General features: G+C 45.4%; 1 protein-coding gene across 1 annotated transcript; it reads right to left on the bottom strand.

The window, feature by feature from the left end:
- Positions 1-1858: 1858 nt before the first annotated feature.
- LOC125621448 (butyrophilin subfamily 1 member A1-like) lies at positions 1859-23850 on the bottom strand. Its single transcript, XM_075119084.1, has 7 exons — positions 23509-23850; positions 14403-14684; positions 13840-13959; positions 11463-11495; positions 7321-7341; positions 6530-6556; positions 1859-2833 (listed from the first exon to the last, which is right to left on the bottom strand). The coding sequence occupies exons 1-7, from the start codon at positions 23768-23770 to the stop codon at positions 2295-2297; spliced, it is 1284 nt and encodes a 427-aa protein (XP_074975185.1). The 5' UTR covers positions 23771-23850; the 3' UTR covers positions 1859-2294.
- Between the last annotated feature and the right edge of the window lie 3714 nt (positions 23851-27564).

Genomic DNA, 27564 nt, shown 5'->3' with positions numbered 1-27564 from the left:
ATGTGATGGGTGGGAGAGGGGTTTGGGGCTGCAGTGACTCGGAGGAGAGGGGCTATAGGGCCAGTGACTGTTGAGGCAAGTTTATATCAGCATTTGATAATTAAGAGAATATGAGGAAAACTCTGAGAAGATTACACAAATTGGCTATCTTGAGACAGGGGAAAAAGCAAAATCTGAAAGGTTTGATATTGATAGTGGGCATTTAGAGGAAAAATAAGCAATATTTGTGCACACAATATATTAGTAATCCCTAAACAGAAAACTTTATCAACAGCTGTAGGGGTTTTATATTAAAATTCAGTATGTGACTAAAAGGGAGAATAGCGAGAGATTGTGCAGCCATATTTGAATACTGGAGAGAAAAAAGCCAAGAACAGAGGGGATTATAGCTACAGATTAGCTAATTATATAGAAGAACAGAAAAAACAGGAGGGCTTTATATTAACATTACCCTCGACCTGTTACATTAAAAGGTAGTTCTTAAGGCTGAAAAGTCAAGCAGTTTCAGTTAGGCAGTGCCAGAATCAAGGATGTGTGGGCAAAGTTATTTCTTTTCCCTTGTGTCTTGGCATTAGGATATAATCTCTCATGATAAGATCACATGCTACTGCGCTTATTAGCACAGGACATCTCTCCTGGAGCAAACATGTCCCTGTCAGCACTTAAAACTGGGAAGATTTGCCCATCTCTGTGGAATTCAAGCTTGTTCCCGGGGCAGCCATGGGGTCAGATTAGTAGATGAATAATCATCCCCAAAACAAACACATTCTCCTCTCTGCTGTGTCACCATCTCTGCTCCATCTTAGTCATGGCAAAACACACTGACTCCCTTGAAACAGCTGTGTGTGGTGTTAGTTACATTTTCTCTGTGTGGGCCACAAATTGTGCTTTTGCCCTTTCTGCTTGTCATTTTGAACAATTTAAAACTGAAATCCATTTTTCTGAAGCTTTACTGGAGTCTGGAAACGAATGTGGATGTGAACTGTTGACTCAGAGAAGTCATAAAACTTACACAAAAAAATCACTCTTCGGTTCAAGGGTTGCCCTGTACAGAAATCTTCATGTTCCGGGTGAAGTCGGGAGAAAATACTGACAGAATCAGCCCACAGCAAGTAGGACACAACTTGTTCCCAGGTCACAGGATGCCTCTGATATTAAGCCAGGAAGTGATTGTAAGTCTGGCAGTCCCTGGGATGGGGATGTTAGACTGTTCAGCATCTAACGCAGCACAGCCAGGCTGGATCGACGCACACGACTGTCACTGACACAACTATATAGGTTTAATTCCCCCCATTGGTTATTTCAGTGCAAATCTGTATGTGTCTGAGACACTCTTGTTTCAGATGAAGAGCAGCCTAAATTTGTTTCTTTTCATATTCATCACCCACTTACTTTATCCTCCCCCCGCCTTTTCTTTCCATTCCCTTTTTATTTCTCTACCCCCTTCCCCTCGCATTCCTTCTCCTCCTCACCCCATGTAGGTCAAACTTCCTTATTTTCTTATCTTTCCTCTATTCCTTCTCCCCCCCCCCTCCTTTTTCTGCACCTTCTGCTCCTGTGCTGGAGAGCAGCTGATAGCAGATCAGGCAGGGACCTTTCATTATCAGCAAAATCACTTCTGATTTGGAGCAGAAGGGAGAGAGAACGGAAGCCCAGCTCCTAGCTGCCATGGCTTCAGGGACTTCTGAACAGGGACTCCAAGAGGAAACCAAATGTCCCATCTGCAGAAACTATTTCACGGAGTTAGTGAGCGTAGACTTTGGGCGCAGCTTCTGCCGGGGCTGCATCTCTCAGCACTGTGACACATGGACAAAAGGGGACTATGACCCTTTGTGCTGTCCCATGTGCAGAGCCCTGATCCAGAAAGAGAATCTCTGGGTTGACTGGGACCTGGCAAGATTAGTAGAAATCTATTGAAATAAAAGATTTTGTTTCAATATTGCCTTTATTCCTTTTATCATATTATATACAATAAAATGTTAAACAAAGGTCATTTTGAAAAAAAAATCAAAATGTTTTGTTCTGTAAGTATCAAAAGGGGCATTTTAACATTAATGAAATGCTGTGTTTAATTTTTTTTCTAAACTAAGTTTTGTTGAAATCGACACACTCCCATGGAAAGTTCAGATATCGATGACATGGTATTTTCCGAAGAAAAAACATTTTGTCTCTCAATTTTCAACCAGCTCGACTAGATGTTTCCCCATCATCAGACACTTTACCAAAAATTTTTCCTGTGTGCATCTAACATAGCTAGAAAATTGTAATGGTAGTTGTGAATGACAATGTGTCCTTCATTGCCAGTCTATAACTGGGCAGATGGTCAGGGGAGCATCCTCTTTAGATCCATGTATACCTGGACTGAAGAAAGGCCGAAGTGTCCCAGGGAAGCTATATCTGAAAGTGTAGATATGGGAGTCATCAGATAAATTGTAAAATGAGAGCTCTCCTGCCTCATAGTCCAGAAAAATCCCAACCCTCGTGGGTTTTGTTTCCACGGTGATTGTTGTCCGAGGAGTGGAGAGGGCTTTGTATTCTCCATTCCACAACCTTATGGCCCAGTATCCATCTTCAGGTGCTATACTTTTGTACCTCTCCCTGTTTTCTGATTCAGCAGAAACCCCCAAGTGCCACATAGTCTTGTTCTTAAGCTCCACTTCCCAATAATGTCTCCCAGAGTTAAATCTCTCAGAGCCCAGGACACAGCGATAAGAATCAACAATGTCCAGATCTTTAGGTTGTTCCCCCGTTATGTCTGCACATTTCACACTTTTGAGGTTCTTTGACACCCAGAGTTCAGGATGTGCTGTTTCTTGATCCAGAGTCACATTCACTGGAAGGAGGAAAGAGAGAGTTTTCCTTTTGGTGGAGATAATCCAAAAACATATTTAATAATATTTACATATTCACACCTAGTCATTTTAAATCTGTTATTCCTTTAAGTTAATAACATCTGGGAAGCCATCACAGTCTATCGAGCCCATGTTCATTTTACCATAAAAGTAGTAGAGTTTCAGTATCTTTGTGTAGAAAAATTACAAGTTAAATGATCAGGTTTATAAGCATATTGTTATTGGTTTGAATGTCATCATGATTCCTTCCACTAGCCCAAAGGTGCCGACTCTATGGGTGCTCCGGGGCTTGAGCACCCATGGGAAAAAATAGTGGGTGTTCAGCACCCATTGGCCACCTGCCGATCAGCTGTTTGGCAGGCCCCATCAATCAGCTCTTCCCCCATCCCCTCCAGAACCTCCTGCCCACCACCAATCAGCTGTTTGGTGGCATGCAGGAGGCGCTGGGGGGAGGGAGAGTAGCAGCCACGGGAACAGGGGAAGAAGTGGAGCGAGGGCAGGGCATGCTCGGGAGAGGGGGTGGAGTGGGGCTGGGAAGAGGTGGGGTGGGGTGGAGCAGGGGTGGGAAGAGGCAGAGCGAGGGTGGGGCCTTGGGGGAAGGGGTAGGGCCAAGCAGGGTGGAGCACCCCTGGGGAAAGCTGAAAGTTGGCATCTGTGCACCAGAAGTTCATAAATAGTGTTTCGTTGTCCTGGATCTAGAGAAAGAGGTCTTTAAATCAATTTATCCCCTACAGGATGGGCTATCTTCTCCTCCATCTCCTCCAGCCACCTCCTAAACACAGCGAGTGGAAACATGATCAGGCATATTTTCATTAGCTATTTCTGGGAGGGAGTTATTTGCGGGTGGGGTATTTGGTGCGGGCATGGTGAGAAGACAGGAGTGTTTGGCATTTATTCATTTATGGAGTGAGCATTTGGAATGTTATTTGCTCCTTTGATGGAAGGGGGGGCTACTCGTTCAGTGTGGAGGGAATTGGTTTTGTTGTGTTTTGTTTTATCTTTAGATTTCTATTACAGGGATTGTGGTAGAACTGGTAGTTGGAGAAAGAGGGGTATTTGGGTACATTCAGCTGGGGTGACAGACCTACCTCTTTTGGATGGCTAATACTGTGCACGTAGAGAGGGTTGAGGGTAACGAGAGAGGTGAAAGTGATATCCCTGGTGTTAAGTGGAAGAGGGAATAGGAGGATATAATGACCCTCCTGTCCTAGGTGTGGATGAGAAACCTGCTAGAATGAGCTGGCCAAATTTTCAAAGGAGCTCCAGAGCCAATGTGATGAACTCTTGAAAATCTAGCCCTAAAAGCCAGAAATCACCTGCCTTGTTTCCCTGTGACCATCACTAAAGGAAATTCAGAGAATCCAAGCAATCATACAGAATCCCTGCAATCAGATCTCTCTGTCCTTGGCTCACAGCAGCATTGCTCAAACGTCTCAGTTATCCGTATCAGGACCTACAAAACGGGGTGTAATAACCATCTCCTTGAAAAGCCTATTCTTCCCTCACCCTTCCCTTTACCAGACTAATAAAGTTATCTCCAGCTATGATAGGAAGAAAATAACTTACAGATAACATTTAAGGCCCAGATTTACCTCCATCCCATATAAAATATGGAGTTGTCTCATTTTGTATGTTATTTACATCAAAGACGTTGAGAACGGTGGTTGTAGATATTTGCAGTAGCTCTTAGAGGAGCATTTATTAAAGCACCTAAATCATGGGTGTTTCAGTTGCACTGACACTAAGAACATAAGAACGGCCATATTGGGTCAGACCAAAGGCCCATCTAGCCCAGTATCCTGTCTTCCGACAGTGGCCAAGGCCAGGGAATGAACAGAACAGGTAATCATCAAGTGATCCATCCCCTGTTGCCCATTTCCACCTTCTGGCAAACAGAGGCTAGAGACACCATCCCTGCCCATCCTGGCTAGATGAACTACTGTTTGAGTGCTAAGCTACATGTTAAGATGGCTAAACATTCATAGCCAAATAAGAAAACTATTCTTTCAAGATGGTCTTGTTCTGAGGTGGGACAATATTTGAACCACAGTGGCAGGACACTTCAGATACAGGAGATCTCCCATCCAAATTTGGATTGGCTTGTGTTTTGGGAGTGAATGTGTGCGGATAATAATTATGTCTAACAAGTCATGGATTTAAGCATGATTCTCCACATGGAAGCAAGGCACTTAGATACATGTTCCCTTCTGAGGCCTCACTCTACTCCAATGGAATAAATTAGGGGCTACAGCACAGATCTCTCAATGCATCAGATTTCATAGAATCATAGAAGAGTAGGACTGGAAGGGAACTCAATAGGTCATCTAATCCAGTCCCCTGCACTAATGGGAAGGCTAAGAAGAATATTATCTAGACCACCTCTGGCAGATGTTTGTCTAACCTGCTTTTAAAAGCCTCCAATGATGGAGATTCTACAGCCTTCCTAGGCAATTTATTCCAGTGCTTAACCACCCTGACAGTTAGGAAGTTTTTCCTAACGTCCAGCTTAACCTCCCTTGCTGCAATTTAAGCCCATTGCTTCTTGTCCCATCTTCAGATGTTAACGAGAACAATTTACCTCCTTCCCCTTTGTAACAACCTTTTATGTACTTGAAAACTGTTATGTTCCCCCTCAGTCTCCTCTTCTCCAAACTAAACAAACCCAATTTTTTCTATCTTCCCTCATAGGTCATGTTTTCTAGACCCTTAATCATTTTTGTTGCTCTTCTCTGGACTTTCTCCAATTTGTCCACCTCTTTCCTGAAATGTGGCACCTAAAACTGTACACAATACTTCAGTTGAGGCCTAATCAGCGTGGAGTAGAGGGGAAGAATGACTTCTCGTGCCTTGCTTACAACACTCCTGCTAATACATCCCAGCATGATGTTTGGTTGTTTTGCAAAAGTGCTACACTGCTGACTCATATTTCTGTTCCTCTGAGCTCTTTGTCCTGTTTATAATGTTATGGGTTGGGCTAAACCCATAAAAGTTGGTGGGTCTAACAGCTGCCTTTCATTCAGTATCAATGGGGAAAGGAATTGAGCTCCTTTATGTAACCATGTAGCTGAAACAATAGTGTTTTCCACCAATAACACAAGCAAATAATATGGCCCAAGAGAAAGGCACATGTGAGGTGTATGTGGGCAGAGGGGTTTCAGTGGGTATTGTTTCAGTGGAGGTGTATGTGTGAGAGAAAAGCAGGAAGAACAAAGCAGAAACAGACACAGATAAGAAGCAGAAAGTGAGGGACACATCCTGAATAGACATTGGGAGTTTGGCCCAGGGAAAAAGCCTAGAGCAAAACTTTTGTGGACTGAATGTTAGCTGAAAGAGGCTTGGGACTGTGCAAAACGAAACTATTTCCTCTTGTTTGATTCTTCCTGTATTCAGGGATTCATGGCTTTCTACAGTCTTTGTAAATAAACAGGATTGCATCAAAGAAATAGCTGACTCCAACATCAATTTTTCCTCCTAACAAACAACCTGCAGGACCCCAAATGCGGCTGACTGCTCAGGTCTAAAAGGGGTAAACAGTTACTTGCATTTTTATATGATCACCTCTTACATCTCTCTTGAGAGCCAATACTTTTTTATCCTGTTAATTTTGAGAAGAAAAGGGAGCACAGGTCTTTGAAAGAAAGGTATTTTGACATTGGTAACATGTCAATTTCAGTTACCTGCAAATCTTCCGGCTTTTCTGAGCACTGAAACAAAGGTACAAAAACAGCTGAAGACTTGTCCAAATACATGCAGTCTTAATATAATACAACTTGGTACCACTTTTATGGCCAGGAAAAAATATTTGTTAAACCCAAATCAGAATGCTACAAGCCTTACAAGAATACTGTGGTTTTGAACTATAGAATCATAGAACATCAGGGTTGGAAGGGACCTCAGGAGGTCATCTCAACTAACCTACTGCTCAAAGCAGGACCAATCCCCAATTTTTGCCCCCAGATCCCTAAATGGCCCCCCAAGGATTGAACTCACAACCCTGGGTTTAAGCAGGCCAATGCTCAAACCACTGAGCTATCCCTCCCCTTTAACAACAACAATGGATTTGCACAGCTCTATTTGTATAAACTGTCCACTGTGGGAACATGCCTCACCTCTGCTCTGAGGCTCTAGACCAGTTTCCCTTTGTTCAATATATGTTGATGAAAAGCTTGTTTCCCTGACCGGGAATCAAATCCTAACCACTAGATCACCAGGGAAGTGGTAAATGGTGACTATGGTGACTACCTGTTTTTCTGAGTACTTTATCTCAAAAATGCCTTCTCTCAGTAACCTCAAATACACTCATATTTCCTCTGCCCAAAGATTACGTATCCTAAGAGATAAAGCTAAAATACCCTTCACTTGGTATATTAGAAAAGGGGAGAGAACCAGGCTTACAATGGTCAGGAATATTCAGTCTTAACTATGGAGTGGCTGCTTTTTCATAGTAATAGAGGAAAATGGAACTTACCAAATCCTGCAAGATATTTTTCTGAAACAAACAGAAAACAAGACCTGAAATGAATAATGCTGGAAAGAAAGACACTCTAGCACTGTAGCAGCTGTGCTAGTCTGTATTCGCAAAAAGAAAAGGAGGACTTGTGGCACCTTAGAGACTAGATTTATTTGAGCATAAGCTTTCGTGAGCTACAGCTCACTTCAAGTTGTTAGTCTCTAAGGTGCCACAAGTACTCCCTTTCTTCTAGCACTGTGTCTCCTGCCATTTTTAATTAGTTACATTACCTAACCTCTGATTTACTTGATAAGTGGTTAAAAGATACATTCACCCTTTTGCAGTGGGCCATCAATATTATGCATCGCTTAAATCAAACGAAGGTTTAAGCATGCTTCAAGCAGTGCGTCGGTCTGTGAGGTGACCCCTCTCCACAGAGATCAATTTCACCTTCTAAGATTTCCAGTTGCCAAGATACAGTGCGCACATTTAAAAAGTGCATTCAGGTTTTACAGGTATTACTGGTTCCAATGATATTCCCTATGCTGAAAATGGGGGATACCACTGACACAGGTAATGGCCAGATTCATTGCAATGCTTAACCTCTAGGTGCCTTGATGCCTTCAGGAATTCTCAGCCCTGAGTTGAGTTTGAGGAAAGTTGCTCTGGTAATTTTAAAGTTATAAACGTTTATATCATATTCACTCCAGTGATGTCCTGGCTTATAAACAAAAAGGCTCTTCAATGAAACCTAAAGTCACAGCCTATCTTTCCTTAGGTGCACAGCTATGGAAAGAAAGCTCTGTTAGCAAACGTGTAATAAGCAGTTTCCGAAAGCGCATCCGAGCAGCAGCAGCCTAAATATACCGTCCGATGTAAAACTCTTTGAAATTTTTCAGCTTTTGATTTTATAGTGATGTTTTTTCATCAAAAACTCAAATTTTGACTAATACAGTAAAATATCTTGAAAAGGGTTTGCAAGTTGTGCTTATTTGATTGATTTAACCAGCTGCAATCAGAATGTTTGATATCTCTAATTTTTCTCTGTAATGTTTCCTCTCTGTGAGGAAAACATTCACTTTTGGTTTACTTAAAAACACCTCTTCTACCAGAGAAACAAAGATAAGCTTTTATTATTTTTTCTTCATTTTAGAGACACATTTAGGTCAATGAAATTTACCTTTCTCTTTCTCCACTTGAAATCATAGTTTATCTAGAGGAAGAAGAGAATGAAATACGAGATTCCATATTGTCGTATTTTTGGTGATATTCCTACTGTTATTTCATATAATTATGCTAAAATTATTAAAAACAATGTGAGACAGAAAGATTGAAAATCTTTCTCCTATTAAAGACAAGATATTGAACTAGATGGGCACACATCTAATCCAGTATGTCCATTCCTGTTGCCTATGTTCCTATGAAATAAGGACAGACACAAGTTGATCTTTCTGTGGAAGCCCAATTACAATTTATTAAAATTAAAAACATACTAAAATAGACTTTTTTGATCTTTTCCCTGAAATCAAGACCATAAAGACCACTTGTACAAAGTCTCATTCTAATAACGGGTTGCAGCATTGCTCTCACAAGATGGGTTGGTCCAATAAAAGATATTACTTCACCCACCGTGTCATCACAGACATGGACCAACCCCACAAGTTTGGGTGTTTTTTTCTATATAAATAGGTTTTGTTATACTATTTACTGAAGCCTTCAACTTCTACTGTTCAGAGGATGTTCTTTCAGTGAAAATTTGACGGCCAATTGGCAATTAAATGGGTGATAGAGGGCCTCAGAGGGAGAGTGGTGGTCTTTGTCTCCTAGTTTGGTAATTGTGGTGTATTAGGACAGTGAAACTCCACAGCAGAGATTGATGGAATCTAGCCGGTGCTACTTTTGGCCTCCCTGGGAGTGTTTTCTGGTTTATGACCTTTGCCTGCAGCTCAAACTATGGTAGGCTGTGTGGCCAAGTGAGTTTCTGGAGAATCAGAGGTGACCAGAAGCTGGGAATGAGCGACAGGGGATGGATCACTTGATGATCACCTGTTCTGTTCATTCCCTCTGGGGCACCTGGCACTGGCCACTGTCAGAAGAATTTAGAATTTGCTGCTTATCAGCTGGAGCAAGAAGCAGTCTATGGTTGGAAAATTGGCCACGGTCAACTCCTTGCTATAAGAATTATTCTTTGATTTCACTGCATTTATTAGCATTGATACAGTCAATAAATCTGTGGCCTATGTGCCATTCTTTCCAATCAGAGTGTGAGGATCCTCCTTATCTATCCTGGGTAAAGTCTCTTCTATCTGATCGTTCAGATAAACCACTCCTGGGGCTACAGACTGAGCTTCTAGGGGGCTTTACTGAAAGGTTTGCAAATGTAATGGCTGCCAAATCCCTCTGACCACACTTCCCAGCATTCGTGGAGTCAGAAGTGTGGGCAATAGGGACTGAAACCCATGTTGAGGCCAGTAGCAAGGCATCTGCATGGGGTGACCATATGTCCTGTTTTGGCCAGGACAGTCCCTTTTTTAAGCCCTGTCCCGGCCGTCCCAACTTTTTTGACAGGAGTGTGAACTTGTCCCATTTGCTCAGTTGGCAAGAGCAAACGGGACAAACACTCTGTTTTGTCAAAAAGGTGGGGTGTGAAGGAACAAGGGGGGAGTGGTGATGCCAGCCCCATGCAGGGCTGGGGTGGGGGGCAGGCAGGCTTCGGGCAAGCAGCGACTCTAGCTCTACCTGGGGGTGGGGGGCAGGGTTTGGGTGAGTGGTTCAGGCCAGCCCTGCGTGGGGAGGGGGCCTTGGATGAGCATCTTTGGGAAATATGGTCCCCATCTGCAGGGGCTGATCTGGACATGCAGTCCGCTGGCCCAGTGTCACCAGTGCCGCACAGCCCCCATCCCGAGGACAGCCTGATTTAAGTTTACACACAGAGTTTAGGACCATTTCGGCTTTGAGTTCGGAAGGAAGCTGGGGGAGAGACAGCGCAGCTCAGAGAGCCCCTGCTAAACTCCCAGTCCCCCCGATGGAGTCCTTGCTTCTCTGTGAGATCTAGCTGCATGGACCAGGCATTTCCAGCACTGCAGTGACCGGCATCCAGCAGAGAGAGATCTGACCCAGCGTCAGTTCCAGAGAGACAGCTGAGACTCCGGGAGAATTCCAGACTGAGAGAATACCTGAGCCTGGTTGGCATCCAGAGAGGACCCTGCCCCACCCAGGGGTGAAGATAAACTAAGGGAACTTTTATTTAAGCTGGCCGATACTACAGTGCTGCAACACTCCATCTTGGGACACCCGACCTCAGCCTGCAGTGTTGGGAAGGTGCCAGGGTGGGAGCTGGGGTTTGGAGGACTTTGTGAGTGCTCAGAGGCAAGGAAAAGGGTTGTTTATCAATGTTTATTAAGTATTAGTTAAACTTAACCCCTTCCTTCTCCACATCCTAATTTTCCTGTTCCCAATAATGTCCCTACCTCAGTTATGCTCTTATTTTGGGTGTATTATGACGTTGCTAAGTTTGTTTTGTTTGCCTTGTTGTCCCCTGTGTACTAGGCTTTACATTCCTTGCCAGCTCGCAGTAATTGTACTAATTTTCTCAGGGGACAGCACCCCTGCGTACATAGGTGCTGACTCAATGGGTGCTCAGCACCCACCTGCCACAGCTGTTTGGTGGCTGGAGGATGAACGTGGGGGAGGGGGGAGAGCAGTGAGCGGCAGGGGCCTGGATTGGAGCGGGGGCAGGAAGAGGCAGAGTGAGGGGGGGGGGCCTCAACAGAGGGAATGGGGATGAGGGAAGAGATGGAGCGAGGACAGGGGCCTCGGCGGAGGGGGCAGAGAGGAGGGAAGAGACAGAGCGAGGGCAAGGCCTCAGGGGAAGAGGCAGAGTGGGGGTGGGGCCTTGGAGTGGAACGGGGGGAGGGGGCGGGAGCACCCCTGGGGAAAAATTAAAGTCAGAACCTATGCCTGTGTATATGTAAACTCTTAATATTGGCCATTGCAAGCACCAGAGAGAGAAAAAAGGGAAGAGGCGTAAGCCACACCTCGGGGGGGGGGGGGGGGGGACTACAGATACATGATAATAAATGTTGTTTTCTTGACTTACCTTATTGCATGGACTATTTATATCAGATAGTTCACTTGCCCCATATAACCCATAAACTTACCTTCAAAGTCTTTCAATTTACAGCGCAGAGAATCTATTGGAAGGAAAAGATCAGATATGTTAGATGTCATCCTATCAATTAATGGTGACATTTCAACTAATATTTATTGTAATTTTGCTACAATTGTGATAGAAACAGAGATAACTGAAAAACAAACAGAAACCGGTGTACATGATGTGGAAGTTAATTTACAATTAATCAGAAACCAAAAAAAGGTTAAAATAGTTTTGGGTTTTTTTCATCTCACAGTAAGTAGATGTACGTTTGGATTGTTTTCCATACCAAGAAACAGCATTCAGCTTTGTTTCACTATAGACAAAAGAAGCAGAATTATATCTTTTGTTTGTATCTTGCATTTCCTCATTACTATGCCAAAAAAAGAAGATATTCTAATAGTTTAAAAATGATTTCTGTACAATTTCCATTTCATAATGAAACTTTTAAGATGAAATTATTTTTTCTAAAGTCTTCTTCTGACTCAGAGAATTGCATAACATTTCTTCACTGTATTGTATTTTAACTTGTCTTAATTGTACTGTATTTTGTAATATACAGAATTTGTAGGAGTTCTCTTTCACATACAGCAGGGGTGGCCAAACCGTGGTTCACAAGCCCCATATGGCTCTTTTACAGTTAAAGTGTGGCTCGTGGAGCCTGCCACACCCACCCCTTCTCCGACTATCAGGCTGGGAGCGGAGCTCGGGGTTTCTGCCCTGCGGCAGGGTGGTGGGGCTAGGGGCTTCTGTACAACAGGGAGGGGGGCCTTGTGGCTTCTGCCCCATGGTGGGCATTGTCGGTGCTTCAGCCCCAAGCCCCAGCAGGCACTTCTCACAGGGCAGAAGCCCCTAACCCCACCACCCCTCCACTGGGCAGGAGCCACGGCAGGTAAGCCCTGCAGGGCTGAAGTCCCAAGCCTTGGCAGGCACACCCAGCCACAAGTACTGGCTTCTTCCGGGGGTGTTCAAACCCCCGTTCCACCCCAGGCCCCACCCCCACCTGACCCCTTCCTCCAAAGCCCCACTCCTGCCCCCACTCTGCCCTGGGCCCCACCCTAATCCCACCTCTTCTCTCAAACCCTCACCCCGCCCTGCCACGTCCCTCCCAGTTCTGCCCCCTCCCTGAGCACACCCTGTCCCCGCTCCTCCCCTCCCCCCAGCGCCTCCTATATGCTGCGGAACAGCTGATCGCGGCAGGCGGGAGGCACTGGGAGGGAGGGGGAGGAGTTGATCAGCAGGGAGAGGAAGGGGGGAGCTGGCTGCCGGTGGGTGCTAAGCACCCACTAATTTTTTTCCATGGGTGGTCCAGTCCTGAAGCACCCACGGAGTCAGCGCCTAGGCGCCCAGTCCTTGACCTTCTGAAGATTATCGTATGTGGCTCAGAGGCTCAGTACGTTTGGCCACCCCTGACACAGAGTGTCAAGATGCCTCTTCCAGAGGGACGGTTTTAAGTATCTGAAGGCTGCGGCTCTCTTCCACGCTTGGTTTACAAAGGGGCAGAGTTTCCAGATAACCTGCCGACAGTTAGACCGTGACACGGTGTAACGATTGGCCACAGTAACCCTGTGGCTGTGCATAGGGAGCACGGGAGAACCCCAAGGGAAGCTGAACACTGAACTGAAACCCTCTGTTAACCCTTCTCTACATCACCCTCTCTCATTTTAAAAATCTCTCCCTGACTATATCTGTATCACGGCCGTCCCTAGGGGGGGTGCGGGGCCTGGGACAACCCTCCCACTCTGGCCCAGGTGCCGCCCCCACACTACCCCTTCCCCCAACCCCCCGCCCCGCCTCTTCCTGCCCCTGCTCTGCCCCTCCCTGCCCCATTCCACCCCTTCCCCCAAGCCTCTGCCCCGCCTCTTCCCGCCCCTGCCCCACCCCACATCTTCCTGCCCCTGCTCCGCCCCTCCCCACCCCATTCCACCCATTCCCCCAAGCCCCTGCCCCGCCTCTTCCTGTCCCTTCACCATCCCACCTCTTCCTGCCCCTGTTCTGTCCCTCTCCGCCCCATTCCACCCCTTCCCCCAAGCCTCTGCCCCGCCTCTTCCCACCCCTTCCCCACCCCACATCTTCCTGCCCCTGCTCCACCCCTGTCCGCCCCATTCTACCCCTTCCCCCAAGCCCCACCCCACCTCTTTCTGGCTTCCGCCCCCTCCCCCGAGCAATGCCAGGAGCCGGCGGGATGGGGCAGAGCGGAGCGGGCTGGGGCCGGGTCACTTGCTGCTGCTGGCATCAGGCCCTCACTAATCACCCAGGCCCCCCTGGACTCCATGTCCCGAAACGCAGGGCCCCCCAAAGCACAGAGCCCGGGGCAGTTGCCCCGGTCTGTCCTATGGACAGGACGGCTCTGACTGTACTGTCCCCTTTATTTCATGTATTACCTTTTTCTTTGTGTTGCTTCCGTAAACAGTAAATAAGCAAGGGAATGAAAAAACCCAAAACCAACAGGTTTAGTGACAGGCGAATCACTGTCACGTGGGAGACCTTTGGGAAAAAAGAATCTGAAAAACAAATGAATATTATTAATTTATTATGAATTATTATTATTTTTTATTAAACTTATTATTGTCTCTCTTTTTTCCAATACCAGCATCCCAGTTTTAACCCCAGTGTCAACCGTCTGTCGAGTGGTAGCAAATATCTGGGTCTTGCACGTCAGTTTCCCGCAGAGGAAAACCAGTGACATGAAGTCAGGGCATATTCTCAGTGTAATTGACTTTATTTACACGGGGAGACTAGTCCTGAAATGAATGTAGGCCAGTGGTTTTCAACCTTTTTTCATTTGTGGACCCCTAAAAAATTTCGAATGAAGTTGCGGACCTCCTTAAGAAATCTTAAGACACAGGCTGCTAAACCCCGGGAGTCCATGGACTACAGATTGAAAACCACTGATATAGGACAGTTTCTCGAACCAAACTTCATATCAATGGATGTATGAACTGACCTGCTATATAAACGCTTGATACTTCTTCTTCATTCAGGATGTTGTTTCTGATTGTGCAGGTCAGATTCTGGTTGGAATTTTCTGTTACAATAAGTACCGATTCAGTCTGAAACAGCCCATTTTCATCACGGAAGCATTTTCCAGGCAATGATGGGAGAGGCTGTCCTTTGAGATCCTTCCACAGTGACTGAGGCTCTGGATACCATCCTCCCGATCGACACACCATTTGGATACCTCCGTCCTGGTAACCCTCAATAGAGATCAGGGGATTAGTACCTGAAACTGGAGAATGAAGTAAATCTGCATTAATTGTATATTCTGGGTTAAAAATTTAACATATTCGGCAACAGAGCATTGAGGGCTAGACTGATCCTTTAGGCTCAGCCTTGAGTAAGGGAGGACACATTTATCCTAAGGATAGGATAAATGAGGAGCAGCCTTGAAAGGAGCAGCCTTGAAAGGAATTATGACTCAGAGAGCCACAATTACCCCTTTACTACTCTTTTGCTGTGGGGAGGGAAGTAAGAGGCTACAAAAAGAGAAACCCCTATAATAACAGGGGATTTCAACTGTCCACATATTGATTGAGAACATGTCTCCTCAGGATGGCATGCAGAGATAAAATTTCTAGACATCACTGAGTGACTGCTTCTTGGAGAAGCTAATCCTGGAACACACAAGGGGAGAGGCCATTCTTGATTTAATCCTAAGTGGCACACAGGATCTGGTCCAAGAGGTGAATATAGCTGAACTGTCGGTAATAGCAACTATAATGTAATTAAATTTAACATCCTTGTACGGGGGGAAATACCAAAGAAGCCCACCACAGTAGCATTTAAATTCAAAAAGGGGAACTACACAAAAATGAGGAGGCGAGTTAAACAAAAATTAAAAGGAACAGTCACAAGAGTGAAATGCCTGCAAGCTGCATGGAAACTTTCTAAAAGCACCATAATAGAGGCCCAAACTATATGTAGACCCCAAATTGAAAAAAACAACAACACAGTAAGAGGACCAAAAAAATGCTACCATGACTAAACAACAGAGTAAAAGAGGCAGTTAGAGACAAAAAGGCATCCTTTAAAAATTGGAAGTTAAATCCTACTGAGGAAAATAGAAAGGAACTCTGGCAAGTCAATTGTAAAAGCATAATTAGGTTGGCCAAAAAAAGAATTTGAAGAGCACCTAGCAAAAGACACAAAAACAAGCAGCATTTTTTAAACTATATCAAAAGCAGGAAGCCGACCAAACAATCAATGGGGCCACTGGATGATCAAGGTGCTAAAGGAGTACTCAAGGAAGATAAGGCCATTGCGGAGAAGCTAAATAAATTATTTGTGTTGGTCTTCACTGCACAGGAGCAGCAGATTTCCACACCAGAGTCATTCTTTTTAGGTGACAAATCTGAACTGTCCAAGATTGAGGTATCAATAGAGAAGGTTTTGGAACAAACTGATAAACTAAAACAGTAATAAGTCACCAGGACCAGATAGGATTCACCCAAGAGCTCTGAAGGAACTCACAGGGAAGAAAGGTAAGCAGCAGGATATGGACCCTGGACTTCAGGAAAGCAGACTTCGACTCCCTCAGGGAACGGATGGGTAGGATCCCCTGGGGGACTAACATGAAGGGGAAAGGAGTCCAGGAGAGCTGGCTGTATTTCAAGGAATCCCTGTTGAGGTTATAGGGACAAACCATCCTGATGAGTCAAAAGAATAGTAAATATGGCAGGCGACCAGCTTGGCTTAACGGTGAAATCCTAGCAGATCTTAAACATAAAAAAGAAGCTCACAAGAAGTGGAAGGTTGGACATATGACCAGAGAAGAGTATAAAAATATTGCTCGGGCATGTAGGAATGAAATCAGGAGGGCCAAATCGCACCTGGAGCTGCAGCTAGCAAGAGATGTCAAGAGTCACAAGAAGGGTTTCTTCAGGTATGTTGGCAACAAGAAGAAAGCCAAGGAAAGTGTGGGCCCCTTACTGAATGAGGGAGGCAACCTAGTGACAGAGGATGTGGAAAAAGCTAATGTACTCAATGCTTTTTTTGCCTCTGTCTTCACTAACAAGGACAGCTCCCAGACTGCTGCGCTGGGCATCACAACATGGGGAGTAGATGGCCAGCCCTCTGTGGAGAAAGAGGTGGTTAGGGACTATTTAGAAAAGCTGGACATGCACAAGTCCATGGGGCCGGACGAGTTGCATCCGAGAGTGCTAAAGGAATTGGCAGCTGTGATTGCAGAGTCATTGGCCATTATCTTTGAAAACTCATGGCGAATGGGGGAAGTCCCAGATGACTGGAAAAAGGCTAATGTAGTGCCAATCTTTAAAAAAGGGAAGGAGGAGGATCCTGGGAACTACAGGCCAGTCAGCCTCACCTCAGTCCCCAGAAAAATCACGGAGCAGGTCCTCAAGGAATCAATCCTGAAGTACTTACATGAGAGGAAAGTGATCAGGAACAGTCAGCATGGATTCACCAGGGGAAGATCATGCCTGACTAATCTAATCGCCTTCTATGATGAGATTACTGGTTCTGTGGATGAAGGGAAAGCAGTGGATGTATTGTTTCTTGACTTTAGCAAAGCTTTTGACACGGTCTCCCCCAGTATTCTTGTCAGCAAGTTAAAGAAGTATGGGCTGGATGAATGCACTATAAGGCGGGTAGAAAGTTGGCTAGATTGTCAGGCTCAACGGGTAGTGATCAATGGCTCCATGTCTAGTTGGCAGCCGGTGTCAAGAGGAGTGACCCAGGGGTCGGTCCTGGGACCGGTTTTGTTCAATATCTTCATAAATGATCTGGAGGATGGTGTGGATTGCACTCTCAGCAAATTTGCGAATGATACTAAACTGGGAGGAGTGGTAGATACGCTGGAGGGCAGGGATAGGATACAGAGGGACCTAGACAAATTGGAGGGTTGGGCCAAAAGAAATCTGATGAGGTTCAATAAGGATAAGTGCAGGGTCCTGCACTTAGGACGGAAGAACCCAATGCACAGCTACAGACTAGGGACCAAATGGCTAGGCAGCAGTTCTGCGGAAAAGGACCTAGGGGTGACAGTGGACGAGAAGCTGGATATGAGTCAGCAGTGTGCCCTTGTTGCCAAGAAGGCCAATGGCATTTTGGGATGTATAAGTAGGGGCATAGCGAGCAGATCGAGGGACGTGATCGTTCCCCTCTATTCGACATTGGTGAGGCCTCATCTGGAGTACTGTGTCCAGTTTTGGGCCCCACACTACAAGAAGGATGTGGATAAATTGGAAAGAGTCCAGCGAAGGGCAACAAAAATGATTAGGGGTCTGGAACACATGACTTATGAGGAGAGGCTGAGGGAACTGGGATTGTTTAGTCTGCACAAGAGAAGAATGAGGGGGGATTTGATAGCTGCTTTCAACTACCTGAGAGGTGGTTCCAGAGAGGATGGTTCTAGACTATTCTCAGTGGTAGAAGAGGACAGGACAAGGAGTAATGGTCTCAAGTTGCAGTGGGGGAAGTTTAGGTTGGATATTAGGAAAAACTTTTTCACTAGGAGGGTGATGAAACACTGGAATGCGTTACCTGGGAGGTGGTAGAATCTCCTTCCTTAGAAATTTTTAAGGTCAGGCTTGACAAAGCCCTGGCTGGGATGATTTAATTGGGGATTGGTCCTGCTTTGAGCAGGGGGTTGGACTAGATGACCTCCTGAGGTCCCTTCCAACCCTGATATTCTATGATTCTATGATTCTATGATTCAAATGTGAAATTGAAGAACTACAAACTGTGGCATGTAACCTATTGCTTAAATGAGCCTCTATACCAGATGACTGGAGGATAGATAATGTGACACCTGTTTTTAAAAAGCCTCCAGAGGCGATCCTGGCAATTACAGGCTGATAAGCCTAACTTCAGTACTAGGCAAATTGGTTGAAACTATAGTAAAGAGCAGAATTATCAGACAGATAGATGAGCATGATATGTTGGGGAAGAATCAACACGGCTTTTGTAAACAGAAATCATGCCTCACTAATCTATTAGAATTCTTTGAGGGGATCAACAAACGTGGACAAGGGTGATACAGTGGATATAATGTACGTGGACTTTCAGAAAGCCTTTGACAAGGCCCCTTACCAAAGACTCTTAAGCAATGTAGGCAATGATGGGCTAAAAGGGAAGGTCTTCTCATGCATCAGTAACTGGTTAAAAGATAGGAAACAAAGGGTAGGAATAAATGGTCAGTTTTCACCGTGGAGAGAGGTAAATAGCGTAGTCCCCTAAGGAACTGTACTGGGACCAGTACTATTCAATATATTCATAAATGATCTCGAAAAAGGGGTTAAACGGTGAGATGGCAAAGTTTGCAGATAATACAAAATTACTTAAGATAGTTAAGTCCAAAGCAGACTGTGAAGAGTTACAAGGAGATTTCACAAAACTGGGTCACTGGGCAACAAAATGGCAGGTGAAATTCAGGGTTGATAAATGCAAAGTAATGCACATTGGAAAACATAATCTCAACTATACATACAAAATGATGGGGTCTAAATGAGCTGTTAACACTCAAGAAAGAGATCTTGGAGTCACCGTGGGTAGTTCTCTGAAAACATCTGCTCAATGTGCAGCAGCAGCTATAAAAGCTAACAGAATGGTCTGAACCATTAGGAAAAGGATAGATAATAAGACAAAAAATATCATAACGCCACTATATAAATTAGGGCTGTCAAGTGATTAAAAAATTAATCATGATTAATTGCACAATTAATTGCACTGTTAAACAATAATAGAATACCATTTATTTAAATATTTTGGGGGGATGTTCTCTACATTTTCAAATATATTGATTTCAGTTACAACACAGAATACAAGTGTATAGGGCTCACTTTATATTTATTTTTGATTACAAATATTTGCACTGTAAAAAAGAAACAAAAGTATATAGTATTTTTCAATTCACCTAATACAAGCACTGTAGTGCAATCTCCTTATCATGAAAGTTGAACTTACATATATAGAATTATGTACAAAAAAAACTGCACTCAAAAATAAAACCATGTAAAACTTTAGAGCCTACAAGTCCACTCAGTCCTTCTTCTTGTTCAGCCAATCGCTCAGACAAACAAGTTTGTTTGCATTTATGGGAAATAATGCTGCCTGCTTGGCATTTACAATGTCACCTGAAAGTGAGAATGGGCGTTCGCATTGCACTGTTGTAGCCAGCGTCGCAAGATATTTACATGCCAGATGAGCTAAAGTTCATATGTCCCTTCGTGCTTCAAACACCATTCTAGGGGACATGCATCCATACTGATGACAGGTTCTGCTTGATAACAATCCAAAGCAGTGCAGACCAATGCATGTTCATTTTCATTATCTGAGTCAGATGTCACCAGCAGAAGGTTGATTTTCTTTTTTGGTGGTTCAGATTCTGTAGTTTCCTTGTGGGAGTGTTGCTCTTTTAAGACTTCTGAAAGCATGTCCCACACCTGTAGCTATCTTTAGAAATCTCACATTGGTACCTTCTTTGCATTTCATCCAATCTACAGTGAAAGTGTTCTTAAATCGAACAACATGTGCTGGGTAATCATCCGAGAATGCCATAATACGAAACATATGGCAGAATGCGGGTAACACAGAGCAGGAGACATACAATTCTCCCCCAAGGAGTTCTTTCACAAATTTCATTAACGCATGATTTTTTTAATGAGCATCATCAGTATGGAAGCATGTCCTCTGGAATCGTGGCCGAAGCATGAAGGGATATACAAATGTTTAGCATATCGGGCACATACCTTGCAATGCCAGCTACAACAGTGCCATGTGAATGCCTGTTCTCACTTTCAGGTGAAATTGTAAATAAGAAGCAGGCAGCATTATCTCCCGTGAATGTAAACAAACTTGTTTTTCTTAGTGATTGGCTGAACAAAAAGTAGGACTGAGTGGACTTGTAGTTGCTAAAGTTTTACATTGTTTTGTTTTTGAGTGCAGTTATGTAACAAAAAAAATCTACATTTGTAAGTTGCACTTTCACAATAAAGAGATTGCACTACAGTACTTGTATGAGGTGAATTGAAAAATACTATTGCTTTTGTTTATCATTTTTACAGTGCAAATATTTGTAATAAAAATAATAATATAAAGTGAGCACTGTACGCTTTGTATTCTGTGTTGTAATTGAAATCAATATATTTGAAAATGTAGAAAAACATCCACAGATATTTAATAAATTTCAACTGGAATTCTATTGTTTAACAGTGCAAACAATTAAAACTGTGATTAACTGCAATAAATTTTTTAATTGCAATTAATTTTTTTGAGTTAATCATGTGAGTTAACTGCAATTAATCAACAGCCCTAATATAAATCTATGATACTCCCTCATCTTGAATACTGTGTGCAGATCTAGTCACCTCATCTCAAAAAAGATGTATTAAAATTGGAAAAGGTACAGAGAAGGGCAACAGAAATGATTAGGGGTATGGAACAGCTTCCATATGAAGAGAAATTAAAAAGACTGGGACTGTTCAGCTTAAAAAAGAGATGCCTAAGGGGGGGATATGATAGAGATCCATAAAATCATGACTGGTGTGGAGAAACTGAATAAGGAAGTGAAATTTACCCTTTCACACAACACAAAAACCATGGGTGACCCAATGAAATTAATAGGCAGCAGGTTTAAAATAAACAAAAGAAGTACTGCTTCCCACAACGCACAGTCAACCTGTGGAACTCATTGCCAGGGGATTTTGTGAAGACCAAAAGTATATCTGGGTTTAGAAAACAATTAGATAAATTCATGGAAGATAGGGCCATCAATGACTATTAGCCAAGATGGTCAGAGACCCAACCTCATGCTCTGGGTGTTTCTAAGCCTCTTGCTGGCAGAAGTTGGGACTGGACGGCGGGGGATGGATCACTCAGTAATTGCCCTGTTCTGTTCATTCCCTCTGAAGCATCTGACACCAGCCACTGTTGGAAGACAGGCTACTGAGCTATATGAAGCATTGGTCTGAATCTGTATGGCCATTCTTATGGGAGAAGTAAGTTGCTGCAGCCCATGGAAGGGCGTATCTTACTGCCATCTTCACACCTGGCCAGCTGTTCTGGCCAAACACAGGGGCGTGGGGAGAGCAAAGGATCTATCCATTCCCCTCCTTTCTCTCTCTACCCCCTTCTTCACCCTCTGACTCCCTGTGGAAACCGGGGGAAGAGCTCTCCAACACTCAGACCCAAGATCCAAGGAGGGGAGTAAAGCAGGACAGAATCTAGTCCAGGGGTTCTCAAGACAAATTATTTCGTGGCCTCGGAGTGCAGCCACCGACTTTTGCTGGTGGCTGCACTCACACTTTTCCCCTAAAATACTTAATTAGCTTTAGGAAAAACAAAGAAATACGCACATAGACACGTCCAAATCGTTGTAATTTATTTATTGCTAGCTAGTAAGTCTCCTGTGAAAAGTGATATTAACAAACACACAGATATCACCTTTCATTACAGACTTACTCAGCCCCAGGCAAGTCTGGAGACTAATTAAGCCCTGGATGGGGGGAGGGGGAGGCAGCAGGGGCCAGGGACGATGGGGGTGGGTGGGTGGCTGCGAGAGGCAGCAGGGGGCTGCAGCCTGAAACCCCGTGGCTAGGGGACAGAGTCCGATGCCATGTGGCCAGAGCGCGGGGCTGGAGCCTGATGCCACGCAGCCAGAGCCTGCCACCCCGCCATGCCCAGGCTGAAGCCCAAAATCTGAGCTCCACCGCTCCTGGGAAGGTGGGGAACTCACCAGCTGCCTGCTTCTCCAGCATTGTGCCCAAGTGTCTCCAGAGAGGGGCAGGCACCAACCCCTACTGGAAGCCCCAACACCAAGGCTGTGCATCCAGGAGCACCAGGGAGGGGGAGGGGCTGGTCTCCCCCGCACCCCCATCAAAGCCCAGGAGGCTGCAAGAAAAGCCCCCGGTGGCCACATTTGAGAAATGCTGATTCTAGTCTAGCATGTCTCTGTGTATTACCATATGTTACAAAACCACTGGATTATCTTCTATATAATCCCATAGGACTAGACTGTGCATTTTAGGGACATCCCGGGTTGCACTGGGAGAAGAAAAAACATTTCTTTTTCTTGGTGCAGCCTATTCTCACTGGGTACCTAGCCAGCTGTGTTGATGGGCACATGGGGGTAAAGGACCGCAGACATGGCTGTGCTTATGACTCACTTTTCTTTGCCTACTCGTCACGTATTTGGTCTGGTGGGTGAGCATCTGGTCCCTGCACTCCCACATGCTAAAACTGGGGTACCTGAAAACCTAACATGGCCACACTTACTCTCTGCCATTCCCCTGCATGGCCGAGTTAGGGCTAGTGACAACCGAGCCCTGTAATTTCAAAGAAAATCAGCAAGACTGGGTATAAATCTTTCTCCTGTCATGTTAGCTGAAAGTAGTTTTCACCGGACAGAGTGGTGCAGGGGATTGAATGCAATGATAGGTTTCAGATATTTTGTATCACCTTAAATTAATATACAATATTTTCCTCAAAAACCACAAATATGGAGGAGAGGGAAGAAAAAACAGCTTTTCCACACATCTCGATTGGCAATCAGCGCTTAGAAATATAACTGCAGTGCACAGGCCAAAACTTTCAAGTGTCTCCTCAGATCTCAGACACTTAGCAAGGCTGGCAAACGACAGCTGATACCAGAAAGACAAGTGTTGTAATTGCCGTTTAAAGGAGACATAGGCGCTGACTCCATGGGTGCTCAGGGGCTCAAGCATCCATGGAGAAAAAATAGGGGGTGCTCAGCACCCATGGACCTGCCCGGGGCAGCTGCAGGGGCAGCCCTAGGGCTGGCTGCCAATCAGCTGCTGAGCCACTTGCTCCTCTCTGCCCCCACCCCCACTCACTGCCCTTAAGGCAGGAGGGGGCAGAAAGGAGTGAGCGGCAGGCAGGAGGTACTCAGGAGAGGGGATTTCGGGGGAGGGGTAGAGCGGGCCTCGGGGGGGCGGAGTGGGGGTGGAGTTTGGGGGAGGGGGTGGAGTTGGTGTGGGGCACCCACCAGCAAAACCAAAAGTCAGCGCTTATGAAATGAGATATAACGATGTCCTCTCAACCTAGGGAAGGCAATATAGAAAATCAAGTTTACTGACCTGATACCTGTAGTTCCAATGCAGCTTCTTGATATGAGAACTCTGATCGAAAGAAACATGCGTACAGCCCTGAATTAGAGAGTCTGATATTGCCTATCCTCAAGGCAACTCTTCCATCAGCCAGGCCCTCTTTCAGAAACTCTGTTCTTCCCCGATATTCTGACATCTGCTCCGGATACTGATCCTTCCCTTCACGGTACAGGTGCACAACTGAAGAAAACTGAGCCCGGTACCATCTCACCTCCATGTTCTCAGCACTCATCCTGGGTGACAAGCGGCAGGCTAATCTGACTTCATCACCTACAGAAGCAGTGATAGGGCGATCGGGTCCAATCACTGAAAAGTGTACTGTTAAATGGAACAGGACATAAAAACAATTGAATTCGAGAAGAACTGAGACTAGGATTTTAATTTCCTGGTCAGGCACAACATATAGAAAATATATCCCTTACAGCTTTACAATGCATTGTGGTTGTTCATGGGTCCTGACTTCATATGTGAATTTTAATACACTTCCCTGCTAGTATTTGATGGGAAATTATTCAAATGGAGAATTAAAATTGGAATTTATTACAAAAATGGATGAAAAATATTGCAGATCAAATTTTGCCTTCAGATGCACAACCCTCGGTGACTTGAATGAGCATTGTATAGTTTGTAGGTAGTATGGCCCAGTGAATGGGGTACTAGCTATAGACTCTGGCATGCAGGGTTCTAGCTCTCTTTCTACCGCTAGGTTTTGTGGCAACTTGGGCAATACGCTTCCCCTCTCTATGCCTCAGTTCCTTCATTTGTAAGAATGACCTTCTTTTGTATGGGTTTTGAGATATGCAGATGAAAAGAGCTAAGCGGTATTTATCTGGGTGCAATATTTGGCCAGACTATTTTCCAATATAATTTTAAGACCCATATTTTCTAAAATAGCCTCGAACTCAACATTCTACACCCAAAATCTTAGGTCCACAATATTGGAGGTCCAAATCTATGTACATTAAAAAGCTAATATTTGCATATGCAAACAGTGTTTTTGTGAACAACCCTGATAGATAAGTTTCATTTTAAAAACTCCCTTCCCTGAAATAACATTTATACACTAATGGTCAAGATTTTGGCCAAATGGTGTCAAGTGATTTTATTGGTGCTTCAGTTTTTAGATGCCTTAATTGGCACTTCTTGAAAATCAGGGCCCTTCCATGACTTATAATAGGTTTCCATTATGCATCTGATTTCAACTCTCTTTCCCTTCCTTCCACCTTGTATGTATTAGAAGCTGGGCTGAATAATTATTGTTGTAGGTTAGGCTAAGTGGTTGTGGCTGCATTTTGGATGGCCATGGGAAACAGCTAGGCTCCCTCATAGCAGCTCCCCATTGGGCAGAGGAGTATGCAAGCCCATATACAAATTAAAAATATGTAGCTGGATGGCTTTGCTGAGTATTGTTGGACCAGAGAGGTGGGTCAGGAGTTGGGTGGGTGTCTTAGAAAAGCAGGAGACATGGCACACAGAGAGAAGCAGAAAGAAAGGCAGGCAGATGCAACCTGGAAGCACAGTGTGAGGCCATGGGTAGTGTGTGACTCCTCCATTTGGGGAGGTTGGGGGTGCCCGGACTGTGGCCCCGTCCCTGCTCAGCCTCTTCCCCTGGAAGCCCTGTCCACTCTTCACCTGTGGCCCCGCTCAGCCCCCATCCTGAGGCACCTGCGCCTCCGAGCCTCTTCGCCCCTGTCCCCCACCTGCCAGCCACTCACACACCTCTTCGACCCTTCCCCCAGCCCACATCTCTTCACTCCCTTCCCTGGCCGCTCACACACCTCTTTGCCCTCTTCCCCAGCTCCCCGCCCTCCCCCCGGCTCCCCGCCCTCCCGCCTCTTCACCCCCTCCCCCAGCCCCCCGCCCGCTGCTCACACCTCTTTGCCCCCTCCCTCGGCCTCCCGCCTCTTCGACCCCTTCCCTGGCCCCCCCGCCCGCTGCTCACACCACTTCACCCCCTCCTGCCTGCCACTCGTCCAAGATGCCTGGGAATAGACCTGCTCGAATAATGTGTAAAAAACCCTGTCACTGGATTCTTTTTAAAAATTTGTAACTGGGTTTTTGGGTTGGTTTTGTGGTTTCCAAAATGCTGACAACATTGTTGACATGAAGTGCCTGTTCCTCTTCACTTATTCCTGTTCCCCCCGCAACTTCCTAAGCTTCCAGGGGCTCCCCAGCTGCAGCCATCCTGACCCCATGAAGGTCGAGAAGGGGGGAAGAAAGGGTGTCCCACAAGAATGGAGAACCTCTGTCACTGTCTACCCCTTTAAGGCTACCGTCTTGCTGTAATGTGAGACCGAGGCCTGGTCTACACTGGGGTGGGGAATCGATCTAAGATACGCAACTTCAGCTACGAGAATAGTGTAGCTGAAGTCAACGTATCTTAGATCGATTTAGAATCACTTACTTCATGTCCTCGCGGCGCGGGATCGACGGCCGCTGCTCCCCCGCCGACTCCGCTTCCACCTCTTGCCGGGGCGGAGTTCCGGAGTCGACGGCAGAACGATCGGGGATCGATTTATCACGTCTAGTGTAGACACAATAAATCGATCCCCGATAGATCGACCACTACCCATCAGCGGGTAGTGTAGACATGGCCCAAGAGAGAAGCGGCAGGACATGCAAGCTCTGGGAGAAGGAATCTGAACCTGTCTGTGCCTGAGTTTTCAGTACATGAACAACCCGAAGAACATTTTTAATTAAAAAAAATATTGAGACACATTTATGTTTAAAAATGTCATGAACATTCTTCCCGAAAATTGTTCCATTTCCAATCCTTCAAAAGAGAAACAACTTGGAAATTTCATATTTTTTTCCATGGAATTAATATTTTATTTCCAGGAGATGCCAGAAAGTATGTTCAAAAGTAGGAATTCTTACCTGAGTCCAACTTGTGAACAAGAAGAGAAATGAAGATTATGGTGTAACCAAGAAGGGAGGAGCTCCCTACTGAGCTCTTGGAGACGGAGAAAGGTCTCATTGTCATTTTGGTTGGTGCTGGGCAAAATAAAAAACAAAACAACCCCTTCCCCGAGGGAAATAAGTGAGTGTCAGCCAGTGAATTTGATGCAAGTATGGTGAATACTACATAAACACCCTGCATATTTTATTTGCTTTGAAGGTTGAAAACTGGGTGACCCATTAAAAAATATCTCCTGAGTAGCTTCCAAATATTTATCTTACCACCTGCACTCTGACCGGGATGTAAAATTGAAGATAATGAGATTGTGCTTCTCTTTATACTCCTGGGATTACTTAGTTTGTAAACTTTTTGAAGTAGAGGCCAACTGTATGTTCTGTATTTGTACAGCCCTTAGCACAACGGAGTCCAGGTACAGGACAGGGACCCATGGGCAGCGCATGAACCGCCTGTTTGGGGAGGCTGGCCCCCAGCCATGCCCCTTCTGCCCGAGGCCCCGCCCCTCCACTGCTGGAGCCCTGAGCTCACCATCGTGGCCAGAGAAGCCCTTCCCCAGCTGCCTCAAGTCCCGGGCCCCGGGCTGGCCCCGGTTGCCAGCTCCCCCATCCCAGCCCATCCCAGCGCCCCCAGCGCCGGGCGGGCAGTCCCAGTGCCTCAGCTCCGGAGCACTGAGCAGCCCCAGCACCAGGCGGCCTGAGTACCATCCCCAGCTGTCCCGAGTCCTGGGCTGCCAGCCCTAGCCCCAGCCCCAGCCACCACCCGCTTTGGGAAGAGGAATCCTGGGCTGGGGCCATGGGGGAAGAGCAAGAGGCAGGAGGGGGCCTCGGGGTGGAGCGTGGGCAGGGCAACACCTGACTGTTTGGGGAGGCTTAGTCTCCCCTGGGCTGCAATACCCACTGCCCATGCAGGGACCCCTAGACACTATGATAATACAAATTATGATTATCATTAATAAGAAGCCAGGATGAAAATCCTCCATATCTTTGCTCTGGAATTCAGTCTCTTAATTAATGGATGAAGTAATGAAAGGATGGATATAGCTCCATTACACATCTCAGTCCTCTGCTAGTGGGAGGCTATAGAAGCAGAACATCCATATTCCGAATATG

The sequence above is a fragment of the Caretta caretta genome, chromosome 14, assembly GCF_965140235.1.
Source record: "Caretta caretta isolate rCarCar2 chromosome 14, rCarCar1.hap1, whole genome shotgun sequence".
NCBI lineage: Eukaryota > Metazoa > Chordata > Testudines > Cheloniidae > Caretta > Caretta caretta.
Note: the sequence above shows the minus strand (reverse complement) of the source record. Positions and strands in the feature narration are given on the sequence as shown.

Excerpts from the sequence above, each read along its gene's own strand:
- LOC125621448 (XM_075119084.1), bottom strand. The coding sequence starts at position 23,770 with ATGAGTGCTGAGAACATGGAGGTGAGATGGTACCGGGCTCAGTTTTCT. Across the intron at positions 11,496-13,839 it reads GAAGCAACACAAAGAAAAAG|ATTCTCTGCGCTGTAAATTG; the intron begins GTAATACATGAA and ends TCCTTCCAATAG. Across the intron at positions 6,557-7,320 it reads AAAATATCTTGCAGGATTTG|TGCTCAGAAAAGCCGGAAGA; the intron begins GTAAGTTCCATT and ends CCTTTGTTTCAG.